At 45.7% G+C, this 15,651-nt stretch overlaps 1 protein-coding gene across 6 annotated transcripts in view; it reads right to left on the minus strand.

The window, feature by feature from the left end:
- Nucleotides 1-7,879: 7,879 nt before the first annotated feature.
- The window catches only part of CNOT4 (CCR4-NOT transcription complex subunit 4), a 146,059-nt gene continuing 138,287 nt past the window's right edge, over nt 7,880-15,651 (minus strand). For 4 of the 6 annotated variants that reach the window (XM_004608241.2, XM_004608240.2, XM_055138053.1 and 1 more), the window contains 2 exons: nt 10,016-10,228; nt 7,880-9,270 (listed from right to left, as the gene is read on the minus strand). In XM_004608241.2, coding sequence (XP_004608298.1) covers nt 8,969-9,270; nt 10,016-10,228 — 515 coding nt within the window. In that variant the 3' untranslated portion in view covers nt 7,880-8,968. The remainder of the gene's footprint in view (nt 9,271-10,015; nt 10,229-15,651) is intronic. The other 2 variants (XM_004608243.2, XM_004608242.2) reach the window with 1 other exon arrangement.

A 15,651-nucleotide genomic window follows, 5' to 3' on the forward strand; every position in this document is an offset into this window, starting at 1 on the left:
TTTCCTCCCAAGATTCCCCTCTCACCTGCCTCCCCTCTGAAACAGATTCCAAACTATGCTTCCGCCTCTGGCCTCCCTCTCCTGCTTCCACACACACGTCCCACAAGCCACGGGCCACCTGCCCCTGGGTGATCTGCTGCCAACTCGTCGCAGACACATCCAAAGATGAGACTCGTCTTCCTCCGATGAGCCCACGTTTCCTTTTGCTCTTCTGGACCCCACCAGACAGTGGTGCCCAGAGCTTACCACTGACCCTGTGCTCCTGGTCACCCCTGGCCGTGCTCGGGGGACCACATGTGGTATCAGGGGTGGAACCCTGGGTCAGCCACATGCATGATCTCTTTGGCTTCCACCACGTTTCTTTGTAAGCACAGCACACAGGGTCATTTATTCCAGGTCCCCACATCAGAGCCACGGATACTCCAGTCACGTGTGTCAGTCAGATTTACGGAGAGGCTACTCTGCGCCAGAGCCTTCGCTTAGTGCTTGGATCTATTGGTTAATAACCAGAGCGACAGTACGGTAGATAGGGCTTCTGCCTTGCACAAGGCCGACTCGTCGTTCTAAGCTCACGCAGTCTTGGCTCTCCCTTCTTGGAGCTTTTTTACAATTTCCGTTGGACACTTTGTACTGATAACTTATATGGCCCTATACTTCTGCGCTAAGATTTTCAGAGTGTAAGAGCAGGGATCATCTGATGGACCTCTGGGAGGAACTGGCCAGGAGACCTGACCGAAGTAGGGGCTCGAAGACAGTGGCTGACTCTGTAGCCTAATTTAGTGTCAACCAAATTCAACAGAAGCCCTGAGTGACAAAAACTGCCTGAGAGATCTACCCTCTTTGCGTCACTAATCCTCTACTTGTACTCTGATTTGGGATAACCTATCTTTTCATAGCTCTGTCCTACCACTTACAAGGTGGAAACAGCTAATGCCACCCTTTGTCACCTCATAAATAAAAACAGGAGAGCCGGCAAAGTAGTTGGAACCGAAAGGAAGTATCAACAAAGTGGATAAACGTAGTTGGAGGCAGCAACTACACTGCAATTATGTCTGTTGTCCAAGATAAAAGCCCAACTTCTTTGGGCCTTTTTCTTTCTGCTTTCGCTTACTATGCAGATTGATCCAAGCTGCAAAATTCGTGCTATTGAAATAACAAGAAAGGGACCACATGTAAAATACCTTACATTTTTATTGACTGCATTTTGGGTTTGCTAAAACTGACTAGAGCTGAAAATCAAAGACAAATAGACCATTATTTCTCATTTAAATGCGCCTGGGTTACTGACGAACCTTAAGAGTTTTCAAATCACCCAACCCTTACCCCATCCAAAATTCAGTTTGACCCATTAATTCCTATGACGTTCTTACCTCTTCAACTATGAAGGGAAGCCGTGGAAGGAGGCACCCATTACACCCACCAGCCCTTCTCATACCTGCAGCTTCTCTCAGAGAAGGAACAAACACAGAATACATTTAGCCATTATGCTTGATGTGCCCTGGACATTTGAGCCAATGTTCTGTTCTTTACAAATTTATTTGGGTTGCTGCCAATGGGAAGCATTATTCTATTTTAAAAAGACTTTAAAAATCATACGCTAATTTCTTCAAATCGGTTTATTCAGAACTGCTTTTTAGAAATGTTCCTTCTGAAGGCAGCTCTTCCTGCGAGAGAACTGGACGCTGGAAAGCTGAACAAAATTATCAAAGTGATAGCAAGCACAAAGACAGGAGTACTGATTATTGTGACAAAATAAGTTGTTTTTGTTTTTTAAGAGTTCACGCTTACGGGCTCAGTCGCCTTTCACTTGGCGCCGACCAGTTGGGCAGAAATAGCCACATCTGACAAAGAACGTGCCTCGTGATTACGCTTAAATTTGCCATCCAACTTCAAGTTTAGAAACCCTGGTCTAATCAGGACATTTAAAACAAACGGGGGTAAAAATTCATGGAAAACTCAAATGACATGCTCAATGTCTGGTGTGTCCACATATATACTGTGGACACTACCGAGTCACAAAACAAAATTCCTACCCTCCCTGTACAGTCAAGGGTAGATTCTTCTGCTCCTCTGCAATTCTTAGTGTTGTTTTTGTTCAACATAGCCAAGATAATAACCATTGTCCACCTAGCCTGCAACCCCTATTGCCAAAGCAGTAGAAAAATGTGCCCTCAATATCCCAACGGAAATTTAACATTAAAAATAATCTATGTTGGGGCTGGAGCAATGGCACAGCGGGGAGGGCATTTGCCTTGCACGCAGCCAACCCAAGTTCGATTCCCAGCATCCCATATGGTCCCCTGAGCACCGCCAGGAGTAATTTCTGAGTGCAGAGCCAGGAGTTACCCCTGAGCATCACTGGGTGTGACCCAAAAAGAAAAAAAAACAAAACAAAACTATGTTTAGAAAAGTTGCAGGAAGCAAACTGCAGATTTTGACTGTAAACCAAAGAGCTTCACTGGAAGGCCCTGAGACAGTACAGCGGGAAGGTGCTTGCCTTGCTTGCAGGTGACCTGGGTTTTGCATAAAGTTGCCCCCAAGCCCTGCCAGGGGTGACCCCTGAGAGAGCCAGGAGTAAGCCCCGAACACAGACAGGTATGGCCTCCCCAAACAAGAACAGAAAGAGCTTCACTGGAAAAGGGGCTGTTTAAGAGAGAAACTACCCCGAGGTAAACAAACATCTGGGCAATGGCCCGTTGATATCAAGGACTGTTACAATGTGACCAACAGGAAGAAGTTTCTCTGCCTCACTGCCTGATAAACAATGACTGGTCAAAATAGGGGCAACTCAAGTCTTCATTTCTCCCTCAAGCTCTACTGAAATTAGAATAAATCACCACACAAACAGCAGGGAGAACAAGAGAGGAGACTGCAGAACCACGTGGCCGTCAGGAAGCGGATTATTCACGGTGAGTGAACTGACTTGGCTGATCAGAGCGAAAAGCCTAGCAACACTTTCAAGTTCACTGTGGCTGAAGCAGAAACTCCATCAGTTTATACTACCGACCCCTCCAGGCGCCAGATGGCAGTCTAATTATGTTTGGAAACTTGCAGAAAACAAACTGTATACATATATTTGTATATATGTAAATATATATATTTTTTATATATAAAAATACACATATATATTTTTTCAAACTGTGTATTTTGGCTGTAAATTAAAAAAAACTTCATCGGAAGGCCAAAGAGATACTACCGTGTGCAAGGGGATGGCGTGTCAGAGAGCCTGAGAACCGGGATTAAAGCAGGTAGGGTAGGGATTGGAGTGATAGCACAGCGGGTAGGGCGTTTGCCTTGCATGCGGCCGACCTGGGTTCAATTCCCAGCATCCCATATGGTCCCCCAAGCACCGCCAGGAGTAATTCCTGAGTGCAGGGCCAGGAGTAACCCCTGTGCATCGCTGGGTGTGACCCAAAAAGCAAATAAATAAATAAATAAATAAATAAATAAATAAATAAATACAGAAGGTACGGTAGACCCAAAATAGTGCTGTAGTAAGACAGCCCCCCCCCCCCCAATTCATTCTGTAACTCTGTATCTGTGGTGTAACCACACTTCTGGACTAGCAGATACTGGAGATAATTTCTAGAAGGACTCAGCTGAAGTAATCCATGCACTATGAATACAGAGACCACCAATACTTACCAGCTAGCCCAGCCATCGTGAGACACTTCGTGAAAGCTCATCAACTAGCTGAGACGCCCTCCCACCACCCCAGGAAGAGTGTCCACTGGCCTGTCCACCTTTTCCAACTGGGAAACCCCGAGTTAGCACACTCCTCCTGCTTTCAAAGTTCCTGTCAGCTTAATCTTACTCAAGAGCAAGTAACTGAGGAGTTACCAGCGATCTAAGTCTTTTAATACTGCAGATAAAGATCACTGCACACAAGTAGGATGAAACCCACCCGGAGAAACAGGAATAATATAAAAATGAGACCCCAAACAATAACGTTGAAATAAAACTTGATACAAAGAAGAGCAGAGACCACAAAGGTGGCAACTTAGAAGTCCAGAAAGGCCAGATGATGACTAATAGAATTTCAGAAAGAACCAAAAGATAACTGCAAGACACTCATTGAAGTCAGTCAAGATTTCCCAGAACTAAAGGATGAAAGTTGCCAGGTTTTAAAAGCCTGCTCTAGGTCCACTGTGCCTAATAACGGATTCACACCAAGGAGTGCTGCTGTGACATTGAAGAAAAGAGGACAACATTTCTACACACTGTCAGAGAGGAAAAGGTTACATATAAGGAGAGGATCAGAGCAATTTTGTAATTTTAAATAACAGTATTGAAAGAAAATCAACTCTGGGGAAAACTTGGATCCTGGATCCACCAGACTAATAACTGAGCAAGAATTATTTTTAGATATGCAAACTGCTAAAAATATTTACCCACTATATGCCTTTCTCAAGTTATTAGAAGCAGTAACACCAACATAATAGAAGAATCACGTTAAAAAAAAAAAGTTGGGGGCCTGGGATATTTCTCAATGGCAAAGCTTACAGCTTGCATGGGTCAGACCTAAGCTTGATCCCCAGTGCAGCAAAAATACAGTAGACTAGGAAATGGGCAGAGAGCTTAGAGGGGTACATCACATACCATGCACACAGGGCCCTGTTTATCCCCAGCACACGTCTACTTCCTCCCAGCATCACCAGCTGTGGCCCCCGGGGCCCCTTAGCACTACTGGGACACCCTTCTCCCATACAGTAATAATTTGTTTTCTGGGGACAGACCATACTCTGAAGTACTCAGGGCACGCTCCTGGTTCTGTGCTCAAACTCCTGGTGGCCTTTGGAGGACCATATGGCGTGCCAGGGATCAAACCAGGTTGTCCACATGCAAGGCAAGCACCGAACTGTATTATCGCTCTGGTGCCAACCCATGCAGTTATAACTTTAAAGTATCCATACCCCTTGGGACCTGGGAGATGGGACAGAATTAGGGTGCACGCATGGCAGTTTGATCCCTAGCATGAGGCACCCCCAAGCACTGTCAGGTGGGGCACCAGAAGGACCTGAGAACCCCCAGGCTGGTCCTCGTGTTCCCTGGCATCACAATGGGAACACTACCACATCTGAGGCCCTAGCACTGAACCTCCCACCTTGATTGCTGAGTATCTTGGGATTGGCCTGGGCCCTTGAGAGTCCCCTCCACACACACACACACACACACACACACACACACACACACACACACACGTGTGTGTGTGCATATATACATGTATATGTATATATGCACACATATAAAGAGTAGTAGCAAGTTAGCATGGAGGGATAAAAACTTTGAAATACACACACACACACACACACAAAGATATACAAAGGAGCGATTAAGAATGGCAGCTGTGGGGCTGCAGCGATAGCACAGCGGGTAGGGCGTTTGCCTTGCATGCGGCCAACCCGGATTCGATTCCCAGCATCCCATATGGTCCCCTGAGCACTGCCAGGGGTAATTCCTGAGTGCAGAGCAGTAACCCGTGCATCGCCGGGTGTGACCCAAAAAGCAAAAAAAAAAAAAAAAAAGAATGGCAGCTGTGCATCTGATCTGAGTATTGGGACTGCAAACTTGGGCCAGGGAGGGTTTGGCATTGAGACCCCCCCAGATTCTGTGTCCACCAGACTCTTGTTCTTCTGGCCAGTGCTAAGGAGGTTTCTACACAACCCGGAGACTCAGCAGCAGGTAATCATGCGAAACCAGTGCCCTGGGAATGGAGTCAGCTGTGATCTCCCCTGGCTGAGCCGTGGCTCCAGGAACAGAGCAGCCTTTCCTTCAGACAGTTCTCCGCCCGTGAAGAACCAGTTGGCACAAGCAACTGCCCGGTACTCACTCAGGACCTTGCCTACGTGGGAAGCAGAGTCTCTGCTCAGTTTCTGTTCTCCTGAGCAGCGGCAATACTCTAAAGCTGTTGGCCTGTACAAGACACAGCCCTTTCCTTCCCGAGTGGAGTTCTGGTGGACTAGACGGCTTTCAAAAAGGCATTATTCTATATATATGCTAAGATGGCGAAACTCCCAAGTATAATTGGAGGAGGCCCCGTAGTAGACTTTTTTTTTTTTTCTTTTTGGGTCACACCCAGCAATGCACAGGGGTTACTCCTGGCTCTGCACTCAAGAATTAACCCTGGCAGTGCTCAGGGGACCATATGGGATGCTGGGAATTGAACCCGGGTCAGCTGCGTGCAAGGCAAACGCCCTACCCGCTGTGCTATCGCTCCAGCCCCCGTAGTAGACTTTTAAGCTACTGCAAGTTCTAGTTTTAACTTGGGATACATGGATAGCAGAGTTAAAATGCCTCAACATTAATTCTTTAAATGATACCTAAACTATTTATAAACCCTCCGTATATTCATACCATTAAATGCATAATCACAGTACTGCTGCCTTGCAAGAGGGATAGAACTTTACTCCTGTCAAGAAAATGCAGGCTTTTTTTTTTTTCTCTTTTTGGGTCACACCCAGCGATGCTCAGGGCTTACTCCTGGCTCTGCACTCAGGAATTACTCCTGGCAGTGCTTGGGGGACCAAATGGGATGCCGGGGATCGAACCCGGGTTGGCCGAGTGCAAGGCAAACGCCCTACCCGCTGTGCTATCGCTCCGGCCCCAAGAAAACGCAGTTTCTATTGATAATCGTTATCTCAGTACTATCCATCCCACCTGTCCAAGACCTGACTACAATCCAGGGCTATCCAAATATTATCTGTCTTGGTGACCATCAGTTTTCATGCCATACGAAGTTAGGAGCCCAGTGCAAATTTCATAGAAAAAAAAAAAGACCCTGTACTTTCTACCTATAACACATTTTAGTTAATTGAAAAAACAAAAAAAGATTTTTCTTTTTTTAAAAAAAGCATTAATGAGGCTGGATCGATAGCACAGTGGGTAGGGTGTTTGCCTCGAACGTGGCCAACCCAGGTTCGATTCCCAGCATCCCATATGGTCCCCTGAGCACCTCCAGGCCAGGAGTAACCCCTGTGCATCACTGGGCGTGATGCAAAAAGTGAAAAATAAATAAATAAAAATTTAAAAAAATAAAAAATTTTTTAAAGTATTAACTATATATATGTATAATATATATGTATATATATATATATAATTCACTTGGTCGACATCTATTGTGGTGATATTTGAGAAAATCCCATTTCCAAGTTTTTGAAATGGGTTAGAAATGGGTTTTTGTTTTTGGTCACAAATTGAAGTAGAAAATGAAGGCAGGAAGGAGAAAAGCCACCTGAAAGCACAGAATGTGAAGATCTGCATTTATCTTAGTTCATCTGACGAAGATGCCTTCAGGCATGGGACGGAAAACGGCTCAATGCGTGTTTGGGTCTTCTGAAAGTGACCTAAGACATGATGTACAAACCAGACTCCCGGGATCTGAGAGGGACAGTTCCTTTCAGTCAGTGGTTTGAGCATCTCTCTGGAGACAGGTGAGCCCTCAGAAGGCAGGCCACAAAGTTTAGTCCCTAGCTCAGTGCTCCCCAACCTCTCACCCGTCACGGCGCTCCCACAAGGAGGCCACAGGGCGCTACTCCCGCCAAGTCTCTCCCAGAGAACCAACACCTGAGCGAAAATCCATCACCCGCATCTGCTCCTGGGACCCAAAGCTTCCCAGCTAGGGGGTTTGGTCTCCCTCAGACAACAGCACAAGCGGCCTCTCTCACAGAAAGTCACTGGATGAGCAACTCTTAAGGTCTAGACGGGCTCCTCCTCAGAATCGAACCGTGGTGACTGACAGAAAGTGAAGGGTTTTCTAGTTTTTTCTTCTAAACCATCCTCCCCTGTGGCTGCCGCCAATGGGAAACCCACGGAGGCCATCACAGAACGTTTCCAACTCACACGCAATAATGTGGAAAAACAAACAGGCAGCACCCGAGGGTCATCATCAAGTTTTCTGTTTTATTTAAGATTTTAGTTTTAATTCTGAAGAAAGAGGTACATTTCCTTGTGTTTAGTTTTAGCGTCAGGTTATAACCAGGTTTCGGTTTCCTTTTCTCCTGTCTTTTCAATACTGCACAAACATCCAGAGACTCCAGGGTTAAGTAAAAGCTGCAGGCGCGGAGGGCAGAGACAGGCTCTCGCTGGTGACCGGGGGGCCCCAGAGCACTGCTATCTCCAGTGTCCGAGTCAGGTAAATTTATGGGACAAGAAAAAAAGATTTGGACAGAGGAGAAAGACTGAAGAAATCACTTCTCTTTTGGTTCTTATGCATAGGTATTAAATCTGTGGATACTTTTTTCCCCCTTTAAAACATCTGAATTTACTTTAAATCTAAAGCCCCATTTTTTTTCCTTCTTTCATTAAAAAGCACTTTCTGCCTCCTAGACTCTTTAGCAGTCGGCCAGTTTCTAGGACAATTTGTCTTTCCGTCAATAGCCAATAAATTCTTTTAACGGCACAATCAAGTTCTTTCCATCGAATTTCCAAAAAACGAATTAAAACTTCAGTGAAATTAAAAGTATTTTCCCTGCGATGATGAGAAGCTGAATTCAAGATGGATGTCGGGACCGTTGCTTCCCCCAAGCACGAGCAATCTCATTTCAGTTCACCTGGTTTTTCAACTTCTGCAGTTGATAATGCATTTATCTGACCTTTCCTAGAGATTAATCATCATCTCTGCTAAGCAGGATTATGTCATTATTATGTGCAACAAACAGTAAAATTTCTAAGTATCGAGACTGCCCTTTGATTTCTTTTTTTTTTTTTCCCTTCCTTAAAAAGGCATTTTTAGGAGACATTCAACAGTGTCACTCAAATGCTGGATCAACAGAAACTTACAATTTTAAAAAAAGATGGTAATGGCCCTGTGATCACAATTGCATCTGGGGGTTGGGAGAAAAAAATAAAATTATCAGGAACTGGATTCTTCAGAATGTAAGAGATGACGGGGGAACCGTGGGTGAGCGGAGAGGGAGAAAAACGGTGGAGGGGACAAATCCTGCCTTTTCTATTGGTTTCTCCTCTTTCCCTAGTGGCGGTCCAGTGTTGAACTCTGTAGTAAATCTGTGGGGGTTTTGCTGGGGGGTCTGAAGGCCGTCTGGAAGCCGGGGGGCGGGGAGTGGAAGCTGGAAGGGTTTGAAGGAGGAGGGTAGGGGTTCCAACTGGCTCTGTGCACGGGGACCTGTGTGCTGAAGGGGGCGCTGTGGTGGGGTTGGGACGGAGCAGCCCCGGGGCCGTCCATCTCTGTGAGGGCCTGAAGGGATTTTAGCCAGTGTGGAGGATTGTCATCTTGAAGAGAGTCTAAACTGTTTCCTGAAGATGCTGGAATACCTAAGGAGAGAGAAACAAAACAAAACAAAACAACAAGAGGGAAAATGATGAGTTTGTGCAGAAAGAGTCAGAAGTTCGTCAAACAAACAAACGAAAAAAAATGTCTTAAGTGATTCATTTATCCAAAGCAAACAAACAGACAAACCAACCAAAAAATAAATAAATAAATAAATAAATAAATAAATAAATAAATAAATAACCCCAGGAGAAAATGGCAATATTCAAACTCCTTCCCAGGAAGACCTTTGGAGTCTAGGTTCCTTCCAGCTCTTCCCGCCCACAACGAACACGGTGCAGGGATCGCAAGGCCCCTGCCGCCCCATCGCCTACAGAAGCGTGTCCGCGGCACCCCCCCCCCCCCCGAATGACATGCCGTTCTTCCCCAATGGTGGTTCTCCTTCTTTAGCAGGGAAAACACACACGAGGTAGCCTTATAATAGAGAGCTTTATTTCACCAAGTGGAGTATGTCTTTTCCTGGAGGTACACTCTGACCCTGCTGAACGCTGACGCCTACGGATGCCAGACGTGAGCACCTGCTTAACACCGCAAGAAGCGACCCAGGCACCAAGAGCCTCCTCGCCCCTCTAAAGTCAACTGGCTCTGCGCCGGCCCTGGGGAGGGAGGGAAGCCGGCCGGCACCCGGTCGCGGCTTCGTGCCAAGAAACGGGCGCTGAAGAGAGAGGCTGTGGTGGGAACCGAATGGCCGGCGGTCAGTGCAGCCGAAGGAGCAAGAAGAGTCGTTACCTGTGATGATGGCTGGGTCTGTCCAGCTGCCAGGGCCGTCCCAACTCAGGCTGTCGGTGGTGGCAGTGTTGGACGTTGGTGCACTGTGGTTGGCGTTGGAGGGGGAGGAAGAATTGGGCAGTCCACCAAAGTTGATGTTAATGTTGGGTAGAAGTGCCCTGAGCCCGTCCTGCCATTCCTTCATATTTAAACTCTCTACAGAACTGCTGTTGTCTGGGAGATTTACCAACAAAAAAATGAAAGATAAAAAAAAAAATAAAAGCTGACGTTAGAAACATATGTGGTTCTTTAGTGGGTAAGCGGGAGAGGAATTACTCTTTCTCTACTGAGCACTGAACGGGGTGGCCTAGTGCGATCAACTTGGTTAGGGTTTTTGTTCTGAGATCAGAGCCCCGGAGACCGGGGAGGGGGAAACTGCTCAAGGTTCGGGGACAGTGGGGGCGGTTGCCTGTCCCCAGGCCTCATCACTGGGACGCGCTTATGAATCAATAATCCACTTGAAAGACTCAGTGCTCCCGAGCACAGTTTAGTCGCGCTACATTAGGAAGTTTCAGTTAGCGAGGCATTCAGCCAGCGGGTCCGATTTACACTCCATGTTTAAAACGCAAGCCTGCAAAGTTCAATATTGGAGAATTTCTGAGCCCCATTAAATGGGAAGAAAAGTCTTTTTTTTTTCTTTTTTTAAAGAATAAACATTAAGCCTATCGAAAAGAGAAAATTAGGCTCTTCCTGACTATAAACCGGGTAATGTACTCGAGAGGAGAAAGGCAGGAATGAGTAAGCTTCCGAATGCAAAATGATTATCTCCCCCTTAGTCATAAAGGCCAACGAGGCAGAGGCTGGCTGCCTCCGATGGAGTCGACTCTGCCACACTGTGTCTCCCCGCCCCAACAGAACAAGCAGCCCTTCAAAACACCAGTCGTGGACTACTTAGTAGGAGCGTCCAACATAAGGCACTATCAACACAACAAGGCTCTTTATATGATGAGACCAACCTGACCGACTACCACCACCCAAGAGCATAACGGGGTGAGGGGAAAGAATCAGGTTTGACTATTCCTTAGAACAGCTGTCTTATTAGACACGGGATCAAGCCACCAGACAGAGGGTTTGAGAAGAGCGTAAAATACTTGTTTCTGGGTCTACTGAACTGAGGAGCAACTGATGGTGGTGATGAAGCTATCCCATCACGCGGACAGCCTACGCTACTTTGTTAATTCGGAATATTCTCTTCATAATTGTGTTATGTAGCAATCTAAGGAAAACTTTATTATGTTTCAGCAAGCAAAGTGCTTAGCCCTAATGACCAGATTTATAAAAGAGACAAAACACCATGGCCAACTGCAACAAAAGTCATCTAGGTTCGCTGAGATGAAGAAGGGCCATCTCCACGGAAACAAGTCCACAGAAAACAAACGCTTCCAGTCTGCTTCTACCCCAGGGTCACTGCCATTTCCTGGGCTCACAGTGCTACCTGCATCTGTTGTTGTACAAATGTTGTACATTGTGCTGTACAAATGATCCCTCCTCCGCCGCCTACTGGAGACTCTGAGCTCAAGGAGCACTCATTTCATTGGACCCTCAGGTGATGACACTGGCAGGGGGGAAGGGACCATCTGCATGGGACAGGTGAAGAAACAAACTGCAGAATAACAACAAACCCAAGACCACAGAACTTGTACTGCGTGGACCTGAACCCAGGTCCTATATGAATGTTTTGGCTTCATTTTGTTTGTTTTTAATACATTCTCTTTTGACCTACTTTGTATACAAGATTGTGGGTAGCTGTGTGTGTGTGTGTGTGTGTGTGTGTGTGTGTGTGTGCGTGCGTGCGCGCGCGCGCTTTCTTTTCTTTTCAGTGCAGATGGGGGAAAACCGAGGGCATTACATGGTGGAGACCTATACTGTACTGTTGAGTCACAACCCCAGTCTTATTAACTGACTTTTTAGTGGGTCAAACAATTAAAAAAAAAAAAACAACCCTAGGAACTCTGAGGCCCATGATTAAAAGGAGGTGAATGAGAAACACAGCAGCGTCACAGCATGACTACCAATAAAGAATTATTCTGGCCAAAGGAACAAAGTGGAACTGGGAGCCAGAGAGACGAAATTCTAACCAACGCCACCAACAATTTCCTGCCCCTACGCCAGGCTCCGCTTACCAAGATCACACTACGAGAACCCTAGAACACTCGCAACGGCACATTCTGCAACCTTCAAAGCAAATTGTTAGATGGCTTTTTAACTAACCAGAAACTGAATTTCAAACAAGGCAAGGTTCCCAGGAAAGAAATAAACCACTCGGCTAAAAGAGGATGCATGTCCTATGTGGGGGAACTCTAAGGAGAGGAGTGTTCTTGAATGAGATGACTGAAGTCCTAAGGAGCCCTCAGATAACAGCAGCGCCTCTACCCTTCACAGAGCAGAAAGAGGAAAACAACCCAGAAAACACCTCTTTTCCTCCTACTTTGTGCATTACAGTTAGCAAGAGGTAGGAACTAAGGAACCCTGACTTTCACACTACTAGAACAATAACTGCATTAATACCATTTATTTAAAAATTAGTACCACAACAAAGCTGTAAGAAACTGGTTCATAAGAGCAGGGATGGAAGGAATACAGAGACATAATTTATATTTTTCACTCAATTTTTCTGTTATCTTAAAATTGCTCTAAAAAGCCCTTTTAAAACAAAAACAAAACAATATGTTTTCTGAACTCAGGAGAATGAAATCAAGCAAGAGAATACCAGCCCAAGAAATTCACATCTGGCACACAACAAAAAGTAAATAACTCAGATCCTGCCAACTGGACTATGATTATAAGATACCTTGCAAGAAGCAGGATTAGTTTAGAACTCTGAGAATCTTTCCACAAGACAAGGCTGATTAGGTGCCCAGACATTGTGAAAGCCCGGAAGTATCGGCAAGGAGTTTGCAGTGCAGCCGCGAATGTCACAAAGAAACGGACTGACATCTCTGATACGCTCTCAAGAAAGGGGCGTGTGTTCCTCCCGCTGCTGCTATAAGCCAAGTGTTGGCACAAAGAAGACTCAAGGGAAAGGAGATCAAGGAATTCCAATTCCATCCAAACAGCTGACCTCGTAACAGCTGATTTCATAAGTAAAACCCTGTCCCCTACCTTCCTCCCCTGCTGACCCCAGCTGCCTCTGACCCAAATTTGTTTGGGGTTGTCCGAGGTTCCAGTAATTCTGCATCTGTACTACACAGACTATGATCTCTCAATTTCAGTGCATGATATTTTGAACTATGTAAATGATTCTTTGCTGAACTATTATTCGATGTATTTGTAGAATGTTTAGCGTCGGTGTACATGAACACACAAACACACACACACACACATACACACACACACATACACACACACACCCCTACCTATTTTGATCATCAAAAAAGCACCCAGATAATGCCAAAAAACTTCTAGGGAAAGATCATCCAAGATTTTGACCACCGGATTCAACTCCATACAATTTCACGTCCCTTTATTTATACAGAACATCACAATGAGATTCAATCTGATACAGACAAGTCAGTAGGCCCAGCGGAGAAAACACTGGACTGAAATTGCAGGGGAACCGTGTTGGGCAGTCCGCGATGGCTATTAATATAACACTGGACATGTAAGTCAGCCTGTGAAGAGCCTGAGATGCTACGTGCTACAAGTTATAACAACATTCTTACTCTTGTAGGGCAAAATAAAAGAGAAGGGAAAACGATTTGAAGCCCACTTATTACCTGATAAATGCCTAGCAACAATTTTTTTTCACGAGTCAATACTGAGTAGACTGCAAAGTCAGGGAAGAGGATGTCAGTCTCCTAGATACCCAGCCCCGCCTTCCCCCCCCCACAATTCAGCCAATCAATCAGCCTCTCACCACCAAACTGCAAAGACAACCGAGATAAGGGGAAGCAGTTTGAGTTTTCATAAGGACTGGAAAAGACCAGAGCAATGAAAAATTAAATTACCGAATGTATTCAATACTAAAAATGATAATTTCATTTAAAATTAGTAGTATGATCATAAAGGAGAGACTATATTTTTAAACAATACTTAATTTTGTTTCTTTGGGTGGGGGCTGGAGGTGTCCCACTCGGCAGTGCTCAGCGCTTACTCCTGACTCTAGGCTGAGGAATCACTCCTGGTGGCATTTGGGGGAACCATCAGAGGGGCCAGGACGGAGACTGGGTCAGCCGCACGCAAGGCAAGTGCAAGGCAAGTGCCCTACCTGCCAGAGCTACATACTTTAATGGATAACTGGTAAGACTAAATGCTCTACAAGGTATGGTCAGACTAAATGCTAAAAACGCAATTCTTACTATAAATCTAACAATGAAACACTTCCTGGTTCTCAATTCTTTGAGGGCAGGAGAGTGGGTATATCCGGCTCTCTGTAGTTTGCTTTTTCAGGGAGCACTCAGAATTAGAAGTCCTTTCAAGAAGTGACACACCCCTCTTCTCTTCTATTTCACTGTGTAAGAAGGACCAGTATGATCTCAGCTTTTCTATCTGGGCCATTTTTTATTAAAGAGGAAATCGTACTTAAAATTCTAGCTAGTATGTGGGTAAGGCTCATGCCAGTAAATAACAAGTCAATCACACACGGGTTTGACAAATCTAGTTTCAGTAACAACAGCTACCAGCAAAACGATTCTAAAATGCACTGTTAGACTGCCAAAATAAGAGTCCAAGTCACTACTTACTGAGCGCCCACAGTATGCAAGGGCGGTGAGAAGCATGGGGAAACTAGGACTTCCTCAAGGACCTTCAAAGCACAGAAGGTCTGAAAAAGCAAATGGGCAAAATGTCGAACCACCACGTGAAAGTCACAGAAGGAATGACTGAGTTGTGCTTGATTTGTGAATGTTGTAAAAACTGAGCCGAGAAAAAGAGGCAGACAAAAGAGTGATGGGAGAGAACAGGAGAGGTCATCCATTTGCACAGTTGCTCCTGCTTCTCCTACAGCTAATTACAGACCATTACACCTATTGTTGGACTAATCCAACTATGTAAGGCACATCTTTTTAATTAATTAATTCAATTTCCCCCTCCTGCATTTGGGTTTAGTCTTGGCTCTGCATCCAGGAATTACTCCTGGCAGTGCCGGGGGGACCACATGGGATTCCGGGACTGAACCTGGGTTAGTGGCGTGCAAGGCAAGTGCACTCCTGGCTGTCCTGTTGCTCTGGCCCCATCAGACACCCTACAGACAAAATATAGTCCATCTGTCAGATCTTCCAGAGAAAATGCTAAGGCAGGAAGCGATGACAGACTTAAGCAAGAACACACAGTTAACATGACAGAGGGCAAAATGGGTCTTTCCCTTCTGTTCCTCAGACTAGCAGCAACACGTTAATCATGAATATTATTTTAGTGTTTGGACCACACCCGGCAGTGCTCAGGGGTTACTCCTGGCGGTGCTTGGGGGACCCTAGGGGATGGCGGGGACTGTGCTCCCGCTGGCTGCATGCAAGGCCACTGCCCTACGCGCTGTACTATTGCTCCAGCCCAACATGTTAACTATTATAAAACACAAAACTACAGAGCACACAAATGCCTCGACACTGGCGCCTATTGTAGGAAGCTGCCACTCACGACACGCTTCTAGAAGACCTTCC

Source organism: Sorex araneus, chromosome 1, assembly GCF_027595985.1.
Source record: "Sorex araneus isolate mSorAra2 chromosome 1, mSorAra2.pri, whole genome shotgun sequence".
Lineage (NCBI taxonomy): Eukaryota > Metazoa > Chordata > Mammalia > Eulipotyphla > Soricidae > Sorex > Sorex araneus.